Source organism: Pleurodeles waltl, chromosome 7, assembly GCF_031143425.1.
Source record: "Pleurodeles waltl isolate 20211129_DDA chromosome 7, aPleWal1.hap1.20221129, whole genome shotgun sequence".
NCBI classification, from domain to species: domain Eukaryota; kingdom Metazoa; phylum Chordata; class Amphibia; order Caudata; family Salamandridae; genus Pleurodeles; species Pleurodeles waltl.
In genome coordinates, this window is record NC_090446.1 from 9,829,934 (window position 1) to 9,850,088 (window position 20,155).

At 44.7% G+C, this 20,155-nt stretch overlaps 1 protein-coding gene across 1 annotated transcript; it reads left to right on the forward strand.

Moving 5' to 3' along the window:
* Positions 1 to 18,884: 18,884 nt before the first annotated feature.
* Positions 18,885 to 19,823, forward strand: LOC138246708 (olfactory receptor 6E1-like). Its single transcript, XM_069201478.1, has one exon. The coding sequence runs from the start codon at positions 18,885 to 18,887 to the stop codon at positions 19,821 to 19,823; it is 939 nt and encodes a 312-aa protein (XP_069057579.1).
* The last annotated feature ends 332 nt before the right edge of the window (positions 19,824 to 20,155 follow it).

Genomic DNA, 20,155 nt, shown 5'->3' on the forward strand with positions numbered 1-20,155 from the left:
AGGTTGATCCTGGCCCTCAGAATTAAGTTGTGATAGGTCTGCCCCTACTCCTAATTCAGATGCATCAGTCTGGACATAGAATTTTTTAGAGTAACAACGGCTTTTCAGGACAGGTGCAGAGCACATGGCCTGCTTCAGCTCCTCAAAAGCTTTCTGACAGTTTGCTGTCCATAATACCTTTTTAGGCATTTTCTTGGATGTGAGGTCATTAAGAGGGGCTGCAATGGAGCCATAGTTCTTAATGAACCTCCTGTAATACCCAGTGAGGCCTAGGAAGGCTCTCACCTGAGTCTGAGTAGTAGGGGGAACCCAATCTATAATAGTTTGGATTTTCCCCTGAAGTGGTGCAATCTGTTCCCCACCAACAAGGTGTCCCAGATAAACCACCTTCTCCTGCCCTATCTGGCACTTTGAAGCCTTGATAGTGAGGCCTGCCTTTTGCAGGGCCTCCAAAACTTTCCATAGGTGGACCAGGTGATCATCCCAGCTGGAGCTAAAGACAGCTATATCGTCCAGATATGCTGCACTAAAAGCTTCCAGCCCTTGCAGGACTGTGTTCACCAACCTCTGAAAAGTGGCAGGTGCATTTTTCAATCCAAAAGGCATTACTGTGAATTGGTAATGGCCTCCAATGGTTGAAAATGCTGTTTTTGCTTTTGCATCTTCTGATAATTTGATCTGCCAATACCCTGCAGTCAAGTCAAAAGTGCTTAGATACTTGGCAGATGCCAGTGTATCTATGAGCTCATCTGCCCTGGGTATAGGGTGAGCATCAGTTTTGGTTACCTGGTTGAGACCTCTGTAGTCAACACAAAACCGCATTTCCTTCTTTCCATCTTTGGAATGAGGTTTTGGTACAAGTGCCACAGGAGAAGCCCATGGACTTTCAGAGTGCTCAACCACTCCTAGTTCTAACATTTTCTGCACCTCTTGCTTTATGCAGTCTCTGACATGGTCAGGCTGCCTATAGATCTTACTTTTGACAGGCAAGCTGTCTCCAGTATCTATAGTGTGCTCACACCAAGAAGAGGTACCTGGCACAGTAGAGAAGAGTTCAGAAAACTGACCCAGGAGATTTATGCAGTGGTCTTTCTGCTCAGCAGTAAGACAATCTGCCAGTACAACACCTTCCACTAGAGCATCTTGTTCTGTGGAAGAGAAGAGATCAGGAAGAGGATCACTGTCTTCTTCCTGTCCCTCATCAGTTGCCATGAGCAGGGTGAGATCAGCCCTGTCATAGTAGGGTTTCAGGCGGTTGACATGGAGCACCCTAAGGGGACTCCTGGCAGTGCCTAAGTCAACTAAATAGGTGACTTCACCCTTCTTTTCAACAATTGTGTGGGGTCCACTCCATTTATCTTGGAGTGCTCTTGGGGCCACAGGCTCCAAGACCCACACTTTCTGCCCTGGTTGGTACTGAACCAAAACAGCCTTCTGATCATGCCATTGCTTCTGGAGCTCTTGGCTGGCCTGAAGAATTTTACTGCCCTTTTTCATGTATTCAGCCATCCTTGATCTGAGGCCAAGTACATAATCCACTATATCTTGCTTTGGAGCTTTTAAAGGTTGTTCCCAACCCTCCTTGACAAGTGTTAGTGGACCCCTCACAGGGTGTCCAAAGAGGAGTTCAAAGGGGCTGAAGCCCACTACTTTCTGGGGTACCTCCCTGTAGGCAAAAAGGAGGCATGGTAGAAGGATATCCCATCTCCTGCAGAGTTTTTCAGGGAGTCCCATAATCATGCCTTTGAGAGTTTTGTTAAATCTCTCCACCAGTCCATTTGTTTGTGGATGATAGGGTGTGGTGAACTTGTATGTCACCCCACACTCCTTCCACATGGCCTTCAAGTAAGCAGACATGAAATTGCTTCCTCTGTCTGAAACTACCTCTTTTGGGAAGCCCACCCTGGAAAAGATTCCCAGGAGGGCCTTTGCAACTGCAGGAGCTGTAGTGGTCCTTAGAGGAATTGCTTCAGGATATCTGGTGGCATGGCCCACTACCACCAAGATAAACCTATTACCTGAAGCAGTAGGAGGGTCAAGGGGGCCAACTATGTCAACCCCTACCCTTTCAAAGGGAACCCCAACCACAGGCAGTGGAATAAGGGGTGCCTTTGGAGTGCCACCATTTCTTGCCACTGGCTTGACAGGTTTCACAGGACTTACAAAATTCTTTTGTGTCCTCAGACATTCTAGGCCAATGAAACAAGGGAACAAGCCTGTCCCAAGTTTTAATTTGCCCCAAATGTCTAGCAAGGGGAATGTTGTGAGCAAGAGTTAGGAGGAACTTTCTGTACTCCTGAGGAATCACCAATCTCCTGGCAGCTCCAGGTTTTGGATCCCTTGCTTCAGTGTACAAGAGGTTGTCCTCCCAGTAAACTCTGTGAGAGTCACTGACATCCCCATTTGCTTGTTTGACAGCTTGCTGCCTTAGACCCTCTAGTGTGGGACAGGTCTGCTGTGCCACACTCAGCTCCTCCCTGGCAGCCCCCCCTTCACCCAAAAGCTCAGCAGTGTCTGCTTCCAGCTCCTCTGGTGTAGGTTCTGCACAGGGTGGAAATTCTTCTTCCTCAGAAGAAGAATCCACTGTAGAGTGAGGGATAGTAGGTAGTGCTTTACTTCTACTAGCCCTAGCTTTAGGGAGCACTTGGTCCATTGTTCCAGGATCCAAGTCACCCTGTCCTTTTTGCTTTTTGGCCTGAGCCCTGGTCAAAGCAAAAATATGCCCTGGAATGCCCAGCATTGCTGCATGAGCCTCCAACTCCACTTCTGCCCAAGCTGATGTCTCTAAATCATTCCCTAATAGTCTACAGGTAAATCTGAGGCAACCACAACTTTCTTTGGGCCAGTAACCCCCCCCCAGTTGAGATTTACAACAGCCATGGGGTGGCTAAGGGTGTTGTTGTGAGCATTGGTTACTTGGTACTGGTGACCAAGTAGGTGTTGTTCAGGGTGGACCAGTTTCTCTATCACCATTGTGACACTGGCGCCTGTGTCCCTGTAGGCCTGAACCTCAACACCATTTATTAGGGGTAGTTGCTTGTACTTATCCATGTTAAGGGGACAAGCAACCAAGGTGGCTAAATCAATAGCCCCCTCAGAGACTAACACAGCCTCTGTGGTCTCCCTAATCTGACCAACCCCAACTAAGTTACCAATAGTGAGCCCAGCTACTCCCTTGGATTGGCTATTAGTAGGTTTGCTTCCACCACCACTGCTATTAGTAGGGACACTAGGTGTAGCAGTAGGGGTTGTAGTGGTAGGAGGCTTGGTGCTTTTCTTTGGACAACTGGGATCTGTTGTCCAATGGCCTTTTATTTTACATAAATAGCACCATGGTTTCTTTTCTTTGTTTTGATTGGAAGAGGATTTGGGCCCACCACCCCCACCAGAGTGTTTTTGTGGGCCTGATGAAGACTCATTTTTAGATTTGTCCCCACCCTTGTCAGAAGACTTACCATCCTTCTTCTTATTGCCATCTTTGTCACCCCCTGTATGAACTTTTCTGTTCACCCTTGTTCTGACCCATTTGTCTGCCTTCTTTCCCAATTCTTGGGGAGAGGTCAGATCAGAGTCCACCAAGTACTGGTGCAACAAATCAGACACACAATTATTAAGAATATGCTCTCTCAGGATAAAGTTATACAGGCTTTCATAATCAGTAACTTTACTGCCATGTAACCACCCCTCCAAGGCCTTCACTGAATGGTCAACAAAGTCTACCCAGTCTTGTGAAGACTCCTTTTTGGTCTGTCTGAACTTCATCCTGTACTGTTCAGTGGTTAAGCCATAACCATCCAGGAGTGCATTCTTAAGAAGAGTGAAATTATTAGCATCACTTTCTTTCACAGTAAGGAACCTATCCCTACCCTTTCCACTAAATGATAGCCATAGGATAGCAGCCCACTGCCTCTGAGGGACATCTTGTACAACACAGGCCCTCTCAAGTGCAGCAAACCACTTGTTAATGTCATCCCCCTCCTTATAAGGGGGAACTATCTTGTGCAGATTCCTAGAATCATGCTCTTTTGCAGGATGACTATTGGGAATACTGCTGCTGCCACCATGGGTTTCTAAACCCAGTTTCTGTCTTTCCTTCTCTACTTCTAAAGACTGTCTATCCAAATCCAGCTGTTGCTTCTTGAGCTTCAGTCTGGTTTGTTCCACTCTCAATCTATTGAGCTCCCTTTCTAACAATCTGTCATCAGGGTGGGTGGGAGGGACATGTCTAGAAACAGAAGTATGATGAGAAAGGACAGAAGGAGACCTGTCCCTAACAGATGGCATCCTAACAGCTTGGCTCACAGAAACATCACTTCTACTATGATGTGAAGTAATACTCTTACTGTGATGTGAGACCACACTATCTGTATGATGTGACTCAACATCAGTTCCAACTATGCTAGGTTGTCTACTAGGGGGCAGGCTTGGAAGTTTCCCTCCCACTTCTTTAGCTAGGGGTGCCCCAGAGTCAGAGTGGGAACCATCAGCTAACTTTTCAACAGGAGTGCCAGCTGTGGCCTTATCCTGTTCAACAAGCATATTCACTAACAGTTCTCTAGAAGGATTCTTCCTTACACTTAAACCTCTATCTATGCAGAGACTCCTTGCTTCTTTCCAGCTCAGTTTATCATAAGCAAGTTTGGACAGATCAACAGTTTGGCCTGTGCCAGACATTTTAGAAAGAGTTTAAGTGATAGAAAAAGTGAAGAAAAAGTTTTTCAGAACTTTTGGAAAGACAGAAAAAAACTTTGAAAACTTTTTAAGAACTTTTAGAAAGTTTAGAGGTACTTTTCAGCACTTAGAAAAGAGTGAAAAGAGGAAATGCAAAACTTTTTGGTTAGGTGTACATACACTGAACTTGTTTTGTATATTTTTCTCTTATGAAAAGTACAATGACAAGAGTGGTAAGTAGTCTCAAAGCACTTATCCCACCGCTGCACAACCAATGTAGGAGGCTGGACTGGCTTGTAGTGAGTACCAAGGGGTACTTACACCTTGCACCAGGCCCAGGTATCCCTTATTAGTGTATAGGGTGTCTAGCAGCTTAGGCTGATAGATAATGGTAGCTTAGCAGAGCAGCTTAGGCTGAACTAGGAGACAAGTGAAGCTCCTACAGTACCACTAGTGTCACTTGCACAATATCATAAGAAAACACAATACACAGATATACTAAAAATAAAGGTACTTTATTTTTATGACAATATGCCAAAGTATCTCAGTGAGTACCCTCAGTATGAGGATAGCAAATATACACAAGATATATGTACACAATACCAAAAATATGCAGTATAGTCTTAGAAAACAGTGCAAACAATGTATAGTTACAATAGGATGCAATGGGGACACATAGGGATAGGGGCAACACAAACCATATACTCCAAAAGTGGAATGCGAACCACTAATGGACCCCAAACCTATGTGACCTTGTAGGTTGTCGCTGGGACTATTAGAAAATAGTAAGGGTTTGAAAAATAGCCCACCCCAAGACCCTGAAAAGTGAGTGCAAAGTGCACTAAAGTTCCCCAAAGGACATAGAAGTCGTGATAGGGGAATTCTGCAGGAAAGACACAAACCAGCAATGCAACAACAATGGATTTCCAGTCGAGGGTACCTGTGGAACAGGAACAAGGGGACCAAGTCCAAAAGTCACAAGCAATTCGGAGATGGGCAGATGCCCAGGAAATGCCAGCTGTGGGTGCAAAGAAGCTGCTACTGGACAGTAGAAGCTGAGGATTCTGCAGGAACGACAAGGGCTAGAGACTTCCCCTTTGGAGGATGGATCCCCCACGCCGTGGAGAGTCGTGCAGAAGTGTTTTCCCACGGAAAGATCGCCAACAAGCCTTGCTAGCTGCAAATCGTGCGGTTAGGGTTTTTGGATGCTGCTGTGGCCCAGGAGGGACCAGGATGTCGCCAATTGCGTCTGGGGACAGAGGGGGCATCGAGCAAGACAAGGAGCCCTCTCAGAAGCAGGCAGCACCCACAGAAGTGCCGGAACAGGCACTACGAAGAGGAGTGAAACGGTGCTCACCCGAAGTTGCACAAAGGAGTCCCACGTCGCCGGAGGGCTACTTAGAAAGTCGTGCAATGCAGGTTAGAGTGCCGTGGACCAAGGCTTGGCTGTGCACAAAGGATTTCCGCCGGAAGTGCACAGAGGCCGGAGTAGCTGCAAAAGTCGCGGTTCCCAGCAATGCAGTCTGGCGTGGGGAGGCAAGGACTTACCTCCACGAAACTTGGACTGAAGAGTCACTGGACTGTGGGAGTCACTTGGACACAGTTGCTGGATTCAAGGGACCTCGCTCGTCGTGCTGAGAGGAGACCCAGGGGACCGGTGATGCAGTTCTTTGGTGCCTGCGGTAGCAGGGGGAAGATTCCGTCGACCCACGGGAGATTTCTTCGGAGCTTCTAGTGCAGAGAGGAGGCAGACTACCCGCACAGCATGCACCACCAGGAAAACAGTCAAGAAGGCGGCAGGATCAGCGTTACAGAGTTGCAGTAGTCGTCTTTGCTACTTTGTTGCAGTTTTGCAGGCTTCCAGCGTGGTCAGCAGTCGATTCCTTGGCAGAAGGTGAAGAGAGAGATGCAGAGGAACTCTGATGAGCTCTTGCATTCGTTATCTAAGGAATTCCCCAAAGCAGAGACCCTAAATAGCCAGAAAAGAGGGTTTGGCTACTTAGGAGAGAGGATAGGCTAGCAACACCTGAAGGAGCCTATCAGAAGGAGTCTCTGACGTCACTTGCTGGCCCTGGCCACTCAGAGCAGTCCAGTGTGCCAGCAGCACCTCTGTTTCCAAGATGGCAGAGGTCTGGAGCACACTGGAGGAGCTCTGGGCACCTCCCAGGGGAGGTGCAGGTCAGGGGAGTGGTCACTCCCCTTTCCTTTGTCCAGTTTCACACCAGAGCGGGGCTGAGGAGTCTCTGAACAGGTGTAGACTGGCTTATGCAGAAATGGGCACCATCTGTGCCCATGAAAGCATTTCCAGAGGCTGGGGGAGGCTACTCCTCCCCTGCCTTCACACCATTTTCCAAAGGGAGAGGGTGTAACACCCTCTCTCTGAGGAAGTCCTTTGTTCTGCCATCCTGGGCCAGGCCTGGCTGGACCCCAGGAGGGCAGAAACCTGTCTGAGGGGTTGGCAGCAGCAGCAGCTGCAGTGAAAACCCCTGAAAAGGCAGTTTGGCAGTACCAGGGTCTGTGCTACAGACCACTGGGATCATGGGATTGTGCCAACTATGCCAGGATGGCATAGAGGGGGCAATTCCATGATCATAGACATGTTACATGGCCATATTCGGAGTTACCATTGTGAAGCTACACATAGGTAGTGACCTATGTGTAGTGCACGCGTGTAATGGTGTCCCCGCACTCACAAAGTCTGGGGAATTTGCCCTGAACAATGTGGGGGCACCTTGGCTAGTGCCAAGGTGCCCTCACACTAAGTAACTTGGCACCTAACCTTTACCAGGTAAAGGTTAGACATATAGGTGACTTATAAGTTACTTAAGTGCAGTGGTAAATGGCTGTGAAATAACGTGGACTTTATTTCACTCAGGCTGCAGTGGCAGGCCTGTGTAAGAATTGTCAGAGCTCCCTATGGGTGGCAAAAGAAATGCTGCAGCCCATAGGGATCTCCTGGAACCCCAATACCCTGGGTACCTCAGTACCATATACTAGGGAATTATAAGGGTGTTCCAGTAAGCCAATGTAAATTGGTAAAAGTGGTCACTAGCCTGTTAGTGACAATTTGAAAGAAATGAGAGAGCATAACCACTGAGGTTCTGGATAGCAGAGCCTCAGTGAGACAGTTAGTCATAACACAGGTAACACATTCAGGCTCACTTATGAGCACTGGGGCCCTAGCTGGCAGGGTCCCAGTGACACATACAACTAAAACAACATATATACAGTGAAAAATGGGGGTAACATGCCAGGCAAGATGGTATTTTCCTACACAAGCTGTTCAGAATATGGCAGAATGACCTGCCATGAAGCTCATTATCTTTTGCTGCTGCCTCTAATATCAGTGCACTGTTCTTGGCCTACACAAAATAGAAGACCATTCTACGTTTACGAATCTTTTAAAATTCTTATTTTCTCCAGTATTGGATCTTTCATAGATTCACATGCTTGAAGCATCCCCGTTGTTGAAATGGGAGTCCCATGGTACCTCAGAATAGTAGTAAATTCAAACTTTCCATAGAAAACAATGCCAAAGCGTATTCACTTTACAGCTTATCTGCTTTGTTAGAAAAGACCCAAGTCCAGCCAATCAGGCGATAGCACCCTGTAGAGCCCTCAGCACAGATGCTCCAGCCTCTCAGATTTTCTACAGCACGTCGTGTGAAGGGAGTTTTCCTGAGCTCTGCTCAATTTTCCTTACTTCAGCTTCTAAAAAAGTATCAAGATGTCACATACTTCAAAAAAGGAACTCTTCAGATCCTGCAGGACCTGTGGGAAGAAGAGGTTACATGTGGATGATCCACATAAAAGCTGCCTTTACTGCCTCCATCCTGACCACAAGCCTAAAGACTGTAAAGTATGCAGAACTTTTTCTTCCAAGACCCTGAGAGATAGAGAAGCAAGACTTCTTTTGAGGTTACAAAAATCTAAGTCACAGAATGACATCTCCTCAGAGGCAGCCTCTCATACTACAAAAAGGGCGAGGTCCGATGACCAGGGCACCTCTGAGGCAGCTGGAAAAGCCCTAAAGATTCACTATCATGGGCTATCAGGTAGTGAGAAAAAGAAGAAATCCACTAAATTCTCCCCAAAAGCTTCCTCGTCTGGGCCTCCAACTCCATCTGTAAGGCCTTTATCTCAGACTTCCACACCGTCACTGAGAACTTCCCCATCGACAATGCTATCGTCGACGATGACGAAGGTAACAACTGTATCATCAACGAGGCCTTCTGCAGCGGATACAACGACCACAACCTCCGTCAACACGCCCGTACCGTCAGTGAACATTTCCACATTGAGGAAGACCACACCGTTGATGGCTCACAACATCATCGGACGGATCACTGTCGACAGCACCATCATCAACAGCTGTCAGAGTCACCAGATCCTCGGGGTCTGTGCACGTTCCCAACACGTCCACCACTGAACAGCTCCAGGACTCTGATAGATAAATCACAGAGTCTGAGAGAGTTCAAGAGGGGAAGAGGGGATAAGGAAGGGAACAGCTGGGAAGGAGACCTGTAGGAAGAAAAAGGTTAGAACACACAATATGAAATTTATATCTCCTGAAATCAATACTAGACTACGATTCTAAGCCTAGTCACTCTGAAAACATGAACAATCTAAGAGTTAAATTTAAAATGACTAAGTTTCAAGATGGCCGGATACCTGTAAGGGAATCAAGATGAATTAAATGAAAACTTTCTTATTCAAGTACTTTCCTTTACATGAGAATCAGAAAAAACATTCTGACTAAATTTTAAACCAGTCGTATAAATCCTGTTTTGAGAATGTATACTAGGACCATGAGTAAGGCTGTTGCTGAAACGCGTTGGATTTTGTGCTGAAATAAACTGAATTTTCATATTGGAGGTGTCCTGGTTCTCCTGATATTGGAAGGAGTGTTTTAGGTTATATTAGGGTCTCTCGGAACCCATCCAGGACCGCTGTGTGGAGCACCTGCATTCCGGGACTTGGTTACGAATATATATATATATATATATATATATATATATATATATATATATATATATATATATTAAACACCATAAAAGGATTGTGCACCATGAAAAACACAATATGGATTCAGGAAACAAATCACATAACTTGTCAACTCGAATATTACATAATAAATATCTTAGAATAGTGGCATACAATAAACAACATGAAATAAACTCGAGGAGAGAATCGTGCGTCTTGCCGATTCGAGTGTCACCATGTAAAATACCAAGAAATGGTAGCACGCAATGAATATCGAAGTCAAATCATAATTAATCGAATCGCGCGTCTTGCCGATTTGTAAAACACGATGTAAATGTCAAGAAATAACAGCTCACAATAAATAACAAGATCAAAGTATAATGAAACGAATCGCGCTTCTTTTGCCGATTCTTAAGCCACCATGTAAATGTCACAATGTTTAAACACCATAAAACGAACCGCGCGTCTTGCCGATTCTTAAGCCACCATGCCAATGTCAAGAAATGGTAGCACGCAATGAATAACAAAGTCAAACCTTTATGAAACAAATCGCGCGTCTTGCCTATTTGTAAACTACCATATAAATGTCAAGAAATGGTAGCGCGCAAGTAATCTGTTACTCATTTAAGAATTAAACCAAGAATATGAAAATTCTCAATAACGGTGTCGGAACAGTCCAACCACCGTCTTACCGCCTGGAACAATGATCACCAATGAAGGATGAAGGGCAGAAGTCTGGAAGATCCAACTAGGCCGCCGGGACAGGAGCTCAGGAAGAAGCTGCTGCTCTGCACCGGGACCTCTGAATAGTGAGCACTGGGAGTTGGTCTGGCTCTCTCTTATAGAGTCTTGGCCCAGCCCAGAACCACGCCCAGGCATGTTGCAGGGAAAGTCTCTGGAAGGCCCTGGAAAGGGGCCACACCCTAACACACTCTAAAAACCTGCAGCAATACATTGCAAAGGAACAGTATTTGTAAGCATATTAAAAATAAGTTTTCAGGATTGAACTCTGCAATGCAAAAGGTTAAATCACAACATATCAGCACAATGCATAAATTACGTTGTTTTGAGAGTGCTGGGTTTTTGCATTTTTGTCGCCAATAGAGCGCGTACTGATCTGGTGAGAAAAAATTGGCCAGAGCACACAGAATGTAGTGTCCAATAGTGTTGCAGGGATGAGAAACTCTGATGGTATGTTGAAGGTGAGCGAAAGTTTGAGGTTGAAGAAAACGTCCAGAGTCTTGTTAGTAGAAAGTGCCTTTATTCGTAGGTGTTGTAGAGCATGATAATCGTCATGGATAAACAGCCAACACGTGTTTCGTCACACAGGTGACTTCATCAAGGCTGCAAAGAATATTGATAAAGGCAACAGTTGGTATATATACATGTATGGAATCCATAGTGAACTCATGTAGAAAAGATACCGGAACCAAAAGCCAGTGCCTTAGTGTGGGAGCTAGAAAAGATTGGTGTTGAAGTGAACATGACGAGCATACACAGTGCGACCAGGACACCCATAGAGAAAGGAGACATACTATGAATAAAAGTGATTTAGTACGTCCATGCAGTAAATATAGAGATCCAGAATGTCTACAATAGTGGGCTAATACATTGTAAATAGTGATACGAAGTGAGGTGAATATGAGACTAGGGCAGGGTTGGGAGAGACCAAGCAAATAGCTGAGTACGAACACCTACAAGTGAGATGTAGAGTGGTACATAGTAGGTGAGTGACAGAGAGAGAGAAAGGGCCCAAAGTAGTTGGGAGCCATAGTTTCTGTACCTGGGCCGTCCGGCCTGAGTAATCAATGTTAATTAGATCTGTGGGCTGGAATAGGTGATAAAGATCTAGGAAGGAAATAAAAAAGAGTAAAACAAGTAAGACTAGCCCGTAGGGGAATATGGTCCGAGAATATCCGTGGGCATGAGGTACGGAGAGAGAAGATAATAATTGTGTACATACCTTTAAAGATTGAGGAAATTCAGAGTGGTAAGGCTGCCTGAGCAGCAACAGGGTGATTAGGTAATTGAACACGTAGGTAAAGAATGGTATGGGAGGCCTTGATAAGCCGTAGAGACACGACCTGGGAGGTGTCAGAGAGATGAGTATAAAATGAAAGGGTCGGTATGAAGGAAGCAGAGGCAAATAGGAAAACAATTAATAAAGACAATAACAGGTCATTGACGAATAGAGCTGAAGTCTAAGCTCGGAGATCAAAAGTAACACTAGCCCCACAGGGCTGCAACGTGTAAGTGGTGGGATATGAAGTGTATCATAAAACAAAAACGGAGAAAGTGAGGCAAGTACGGTAGACAATGTCAATATACACATAGCTGGCGGTACGTAATGTAAACACAGAGCGCTAATAATAGGCCTGTAAATTGCCAGAGTGCTGAAGACTAAGCTCAAGAAGGTCCATGTACTAAAGGTGGAGGGCCCCTGCGGCAGTGTGAAAACATGTTGGACCTTGGGGATAAGGCCAGGGCATATATCGGTACTCCAAAACGAGCCCGAGAGAGAGAGCGGCCTTGTATTATAAAAACGGGTAGGTCGAAACGCATTTAGCCTATAATAGTACGCCCGTGCTAGGTAACAGGCAAGCGTACATCAATAATGGGCAGTTGAGAAAAAATAGTAAAGCGCGTTCCGAAATGAAATGCGTCCAGGGATTTTAATTGCGGCTAGAAATTTGGTTAGGCCATAAGCGGCAATAGTGTAAAAAATGAATAAAAGCATCTAACATAGGCTCAACAGTCAGCAGAGTCAAGAACGGAGTGTCTAAATATCATAAATGGAGGACATACCTTGGAAATTCAGGCCGGGGAGGCGTGGTGAGCAGTGAAAGAGCGTCTGATGGTCGTTGCCGACCCACGCTCTTATGGTGAACAGGGAGTTGGGGTGCCATGGAAATGGAGGGGGGACCCAAAATTAAGGCTGAGGGGGACAATGTGGCGGCCATATTGGGTGTATGGAATAGGGGTCCGGAATAAATGGATTGAATAGAATTAATGGGAGAAAGAAGGGGGGAGCAAGCGGCAACTCCATAAGTAAATAGAATGGGAACATGGAAAGTGAGGTTGAAAAAGGGGGGAAGGAGAAAGGGAAAGACAGAAGAGACACATCCTAAGTTGGTAATCACGGTGTAAAAACCTTTACTGAAGTAGTGAGAGAAACACAAACACCGAAGAGTGCAAAACGAAGTAATGGGAGTCCAGTGAACCGAAGACAATGTTGTACGTGAAAAGTCAGGCCATATTGTTGTAACGAGCCGCAAACAACAAGTATGTAAATACAAACGAACTATATGGAAACCTTGTATTACTGAACAAATAGTACATAGTACATAGTGAGGTCGAGGATGGAGAAGGAGTACAATGATAAGTTAAAGAAGTAACATCTATTTATACCAAAGACAATGTTGAATGTGAAAAGTCAGGTCATATTATTGCAACGAGCCGCATATAGCAAGTATGTGTATACAAACGAATTATGTGAATATCTCGTATTACTGAACAAATGGTGGATAGTGAGGTCGAGGACAGAAACGGATTACAATGATAAATTAAAGAAATAACAACTATTCATAATATGGTGAGTACGTTGTTTGTACACATAGATACATCCAAACATAGTAGAGCATTTAGAAAACGTTATGTACATAGTTAAGCTTTATACAGAAGGGTTGTCTATAGGAAGATACGATGCAACGTGTAATGAAATGGAGGATCCCCATACACCACATATGTCTATGCAAGTAAAATAAGTGAATGCTAGGTGTTACCAGACACATGGTGCAGAGTAAGGTCAAGAACATAAAATATAAAGACAGAGTAACAGAATTAGCATCTATTCATAAATGAATGAGTACATTGTTAGTACACAGAGATGGATCCACACCTAGTAGAACATAGTGGGCTTGAACATACGGGATTGTACAAAGGTGGAAATGGTGCAACATGCGTACAGGATGGAGGATCAGATTGGTTATGTCAGAAAGAAGTGTAATTCACGGTCCGTGTTGAGGCCTAGCTCAACTGCGCGGAGTTTTATGATCCATTTGGCCTCGCATTTGCGCAGTTCCCTGGTTCTGTCTCCACATCTTGGTGAATTAGGAACCTGAGTGATGCCATGGAATCTGATTTTCAGAAGATCCCCTTCCCCATGTGCGGTGTTAAAGTGAACGGCAAGGGGGTAGTTGATGTTAGTATTCCTGATGGCCCTGATATGCTCCTGAATGCGTTCTTTGAGTGGGCGTATAGAGCTTCCAATGTAGATCAAACCACATACACATATCAAACAATAAACAGTATATTTCGTGTTACAATTGATAAAACACTTAATGTGGTACGTTGTCTTGGTATTGTATGAAAAAGATATGGTTTTGTTGAGGGCTAGTTGACAGGATATGCAGCAGCCACATTTGTAAAAGCCAGTAGGTTTCTCTGGAATCCACCCCAAAGGGCGTGTGGGAGAGGAGGGGCATAGAAAGCTGGGGCACAGAATGTTCCTGAGAGTCCGACCCCTGCTATGCACAATGGTGGGGGACCCGCCTATTGAGTCTTTGAAGCACGTATCCAGCATCAGTAAGTGCCAATGTTTCTTGAGAATGCGTAGTATCGTCTTGCTAGCTGGGCTGTACTGGGTAATAAATGTGACCGGTCTCTGGCTGCTAGGGTTTTTTGTGACAAGTTTTTTTGGGCCTTTGATAAGTAACTCGTGTTGTTCCTTGTTCAAGATGCGTTTGCTAGCTCCCGAGATGAATTTGTTGGAGTAACCCCTATTTCGGAAGCGGTGGGTCAGGTTTTTGAGTTCCTGTTTGAAAACATAAGTGTCAGAGCAATTACGTTGAATCCTAACCATTTCTCCGTATGGGATGGCCTTGATCTGTGTGAGGGGATGGGCACTCTGAGCATGCAGGATAGAATTGCAGGCGGTGGGTTTTCTGTAAAGTCTAGACATGACCTTGTTGTTGGTAGTGTACAGCAATAGGTCCAAAAATTCGATTTGAGTAGTGTCCACCTTGTGGGTAAACGCTAAGTTGAAATCATTAGTGTTGAGGTGTTCTATGAGTGTATTAAGGTCATGACTGTCACCAGTCCAGATGGCAAGAATGTCATTGATGTACCTACCCCAGTAAAGAATGTGCTGCGTGAGGTGTGTCGGGCAATTGGACCAAAGGTGTATTTTCTCAAATTGGCCCATGTATAGATTGGCATACGATGGTGAGAACTTGGCTCCCATGGCTACACCCTGACACTGCCTAAACCACCTGCCATCATGCAAGAATACGTTGTTCTCTAGCACTAGTCGTGTGAGTTCAACAAGCATGTGAGTGTGTTCATATAGTGTTGCATCCCGGGTACTGAGAGCGCGTACTGATCTGGTGTTGACAACAGAAAACAGGACCATCATGACCTTCATTTTCATCAGCGATTACAGCAACATCATCATTGGTGCCTCCTCCGTCAATGAAGATTTCCATTCTCTCATCAACGACAACATTAGCTAGGCCATCAGCACATGTGAAGGTCACCTAAACTTTTCTAAGACCACACAACACTTCTCCAAGTAAATCTCGCCATACCCTCCAAGTACTCTGCTTGATCTAGAGGACTCCGATGACCAGGGTCTGTTTGGCCCAGATCATAGCCCTTCTGAGCTACAAGTTAAGTACCATGATGATGATGATGAGGAGGAGGAGAGAGATGATTCCTATTATGGGGAATATTATACACCTCAGCCTACACATAGGTATCCTCCTTACCACACCTATGATGAACACCAAAGGGATGAGCTGCAACGTCCATCACAGTTAATCAGAGATCTGCAGACTATGTTGCAAGACTAAAGGGCATTCCTGAAACACTGGACACTACACCACCACCTCCCCCTCCTACACCACCAATTACAGAAACACCAAGGCCTCTTCCACCACCATTAACACCAAGAATGACTCCATCATTGCAATAGTAGCATCACCTAGGGATGACCCGTCATCATCTGAAGATGATAGAGAAGAAGGCGAATTACAAGACACCCATCCGCCTCATGACGAATGGGTTAATTATCTTCTCCCCACGCCTTCTCCTTCACTGCTGCATCCCTCGGACTCCCCTCCTGAAGACATTGGGGAGCTCCATAATTTGATGGAGAGAGCAGCAACAAGATGTGCTTGCCCATCACCATAAAGCATTCTGAATGCCTCTTATACGACTTCAAAGAGCAAGTCAGGAAGTCTATTCAGGCCATACCAATAACAGAACACATCTGGGAAGAGGGCCTTAAACCTATGAATACTCCAGCAGCAGTGGTAGCAATCGTGCCACAAAAAGATAAGAAGTACAAGGCCAGTGAGGATTCCCCTGCCTGCCTCACAGAGCACCCTAAAACTGACTGCGTTGTTTTGCAAGCAGCGCAGAGGCGATCCAAAAATCCTTCTACTCCAGTCACCACTCCACCAGAAAAGGAGGGCAGACGCTTAGATAACATTGGTAAGCGTTTCTCCAGCATCTCCGCCATAATGATTAGAGCGGCAACTTCATTAGCCATCCTAGGCCACTACGACAGACAAATGTGGTCAGACATAGGTTCCCTGCTAGACCTGATTCCGGAGGATAGAAAATCGGAAGCCCGCAAGATATTGCACGGAAGGAGAGCGCACCTCCTCAGAAATAACAGATTATGCAATGGATGTAACCTAAACCGAATTCCGGCAGCTGGCAGGCCCTGCTGTCTTGCGCAGACAGGGTTCACGAAAAGCAGCGTCCTTTAGACCTGAGGTGCAGGGGAGAATACTCAACATGCCATATCATAGGGAGACACTTTTTGGAAAGCACATTTATGATGCCTTACTCACCAACAAAACTGACACAGAAACTTCCATGTCCTTGGGCACCCTACAATTTTGCTGGTTTCCCTTTCGAGGAGCTCAAGGCAGAGGTCTTTACTCGTACAGAGGTGTCTATCAGCATTACCATCAGCCCTTTGAATCGCACTTCAAACCTTCATACAATCAACAGCCACACCATGCTCCACCATCAGTGGCCTACAACAAGCAGGCAGGAAAGAGAAGACAGCCCTCCCAATCCAGAGACACTGTCCGCAACCGATGATTCCAGTCGGATGCCAGCTACTACCAAATCTCAGACAGTGACCTCAAGGATTTCCAAGCATCTTTCACAGTGGCAGGAAATAACAACAGACAAATGGGTATTAGACCTGATAACCCATGGTCATATGCTAAAATTCACTCTCAAACTGCCAAACATGCCACCAAAAGTGGTGCCCTCCTCATCTTCACTTATTACAAAAAAAAAAACAAGTTCTGATAGCAAAAGGAGCGATACAGGGTAGTACCACTCAACCAAAGAGCCACGGGTTTCTATTCTTCTTTTTTCCTAATAAAAAAGCAATCCGGAGAATGGAGACCCATTTTGGACCTCAAAAAGCTCAACAGATACCTCAAAAGTCAATCATTCCATATGGTCACTCTAACGGACATCCTGCATCTCCTAAACCATGGGGTTTAAATCACCATTCTTGACCTACAAGGATGCATATTTCCAAATTCCCGTACAACGAAACATCGCACATTTCTCAGTTTCACGTTAGCTGGCACCCATTACCAATTCAAGGTCCTCCCATTCGGCCTCAAATCAGGGTCCCGAATTTTGAGAGCTCTCAATATGGGGTGCAAACAACAAAGGTTCTATTTTGATTTAGGAAAGAGAAGATTCCTGGCAGCGCAATTAACAGGCACTAATATTGCCAACTGATTAGCAGTTGCTTATTCAGGCACAGGAGGAATGGAAGATGCATTAGGAATCAAACCTGTGACCTGCTAGTCATACATCCCAAAATTATGTGTGTTAACCGACTAATCGCAATATTGTGAGAACTGGATATGTGTGTGGCCTCAAAGAAGCCAGACTGAAACATTACCATTGGCCAACAGCCAAGAAGGAGCATCTTTCTGAAGATTGAATTAAACATACTTCATGAACTCAGTGCCATTTAAAAGAAGACATGTTTGGAACATTGGCAAAAATTGATATCTTCCTGAAAAAGCTTTGTGAAAACTGGTTCTGTAGTGCTTTGTACTAAAATCTGTACAATCTGTTTTTTAGCTGTTAAATCACTCATTTCCCTTTTTAAAAAAAAATCTCTGTCAGTGACCTATAAACATTGTCAAATCCACTAAAACATGTTTGTTGTAATTGTATCAGGTTTGACATATATGCTTAAAATGCACATTATATATCACTGTTTGCTTTTATTGGTTCTAAGGACAGCTCTGCCCTATTGTTTGAAGAGTTAGGCCCACCTCTATTGGTTGGTTTGTTAGCTCTCAAAGTTCAAGTCTAGCTGCACACCTGGGATATGTCATGTGAAATTGTTCAGGGACCTCTGGGGGTTCCTGGAACAAAAATGTACAAAACAATAAAAAAATAAAAACAATAACAATACTGTTAAACCAAATCAGCACTTTGTAGGTTCTAAAATGGCCACATGCTCTTGGTTTAAAAGTAGAGACCAACACATAGGGGGCGTGGCTTCAGGGGGGTATTTGGGGTGTTACATCTCCCTAAAAAATGTATTCTTCAGTAAATATTTGGGTACAAGTGCTGTCATTCAGGTATTAAAAATTTAAAACTTGGTTATTCAGTTTGGGTTGATTTTACAATCTGTCTGCTATAAACAAGACCTCCGGGGGCTGGACTGAGCGCTGAGACACTTCGTCTGCAGTAGCTATGCGCTATACAAATTGCACTTTTATTATGATTATAATTATTATTAAATGTCTGTTGGATTTCACCTGGGATTTTTACATACCTGCTCTGACAAAACACACACTTTATCTCTCATCTCAGTTTTGAAGACCTTTATAAAAGTGTTTATTAGATTCAACATTGTTGCGCTTTAAGTGCCCCTAACAATACAGCCTCTTGTCTCTTTCCACTGCCTATGGTCTTGCTGCTCATATGTGTTTTACAAGATGTCTCAGCAAATCTGAAGCCCACACCCTTCCTATCTTACTGACCAAGCACTGCAGATAGAGTATTTTCACTGGAGTTTGTCAACGATCACTGTAAAATTCTGAGGTATTGAGGTGTTGGCAGCGTTAACCATCACGTGTGCCTGTACAGTGGAATGTGTATCTGCCATCCATTTCCTTTCATTGATAATCTTTAAATACATGTCCCTCTTCTAGACCAACTTTCCAGCAATTATGGAAACAAGGAACACATCTACAGTGACAAAGTTCATTCTTGTGGGATTCACCGGTAGCCCTGAACTCCGGATTTTTATTTTCATTTTTCTTCTGATAATTTATATCACCACAATTCTGGGAAATGTCGTCATCATAGTCGTGGTAGCTGTGGACCGGACACTGCAAACGCCAATGTACTTTTTCCTCTGGAACCTATCTGTCCTGGAGACTTTTAACATCTCAAACATCGTCCCTCTGATGTTAGCACAGATATTTAAAGTTGACAGGTCAATATCGATCATTGGGTGTTTCACGCAATGCTTTGTCTATTTCTACCTTGCCACCATTGTCTTCTACTTAATGCCCATCATGTCCTATGATCGCTATGTGGCCATATGCAATCCTTTACGTTACACCACCATCATGCATCGTTGCTTCTGCATTCGACTGATCATCGGCTCCTGGCTGGGAGCTTCCATGTCGATTATGAGCCCTACAGTTCTCCTCTTCAGACTTCCCTTTTGTGGGCCAAATATCATAGACCATTTATTTTGTGACAGTCTAGCCATCATGAGACTGGCCTGTACGGACACAACATTTCTCCGACTTACCACTGCCATTTCGGCTCTTATATTCCTGCCCTGTTCTCTAGGGTTGACTATTGTGTCCTACGTCTTCATTGCCTCCACAATTCTAAGAATCCCTTCCACCAATGGACGGCGCAAGGCCTTCTCCACCTGCAGCTCTCACCTCTTTATGGTCACTACTGTTTACGGAAGTGCTATTTTTGTTGAAGCGAGTCCAGTCCTGCCAACCTCTAGAGGAGCCTTCCTGACAGTGCATATGTTTACCAACATCCTTTCACCTTTGATCAACCCCTACATTTACACCATCAGAAATGAGAAATTCAAAGAAGTGTTAAAAAAGCAGTTACATTGCAAAATACAATTCAATTAATGTTCACGTGCAGTTGTAAATTAATCTGTTTAACATATATTAAAGAACCCGTTAGCAGATTACTTCACTGAACTCACCCACTGACTGACTAGTTGAGGTAACTGCCAGATTCATTTGTAAGGCACCTTTTAGATTTTGAAAACCTTTCCAGGTGTTAGGCAATTGTCAACACATTTGGCAGTCTTACACACTGCACCAGTCCACCTCACAGCAGGACAGTGAGAGAACACTTTGTGACATCCATTCACTGTTGTGGTGTGACCACAGAAGATGGTTTCAAGATTCACAACCATTTGTTTAATGGTATGCAACACACAAATGGCGGTCTGCAC

Excerpts from the sequence above, each read along its gene's own strand:
- LOC138246708 (XM_069201478.1), top strand. The coding sequence starts at position 18,885 with ATGGAAACAAGGAACACATCTACAGTGACAAAGTTCATTCTTGTGGGA.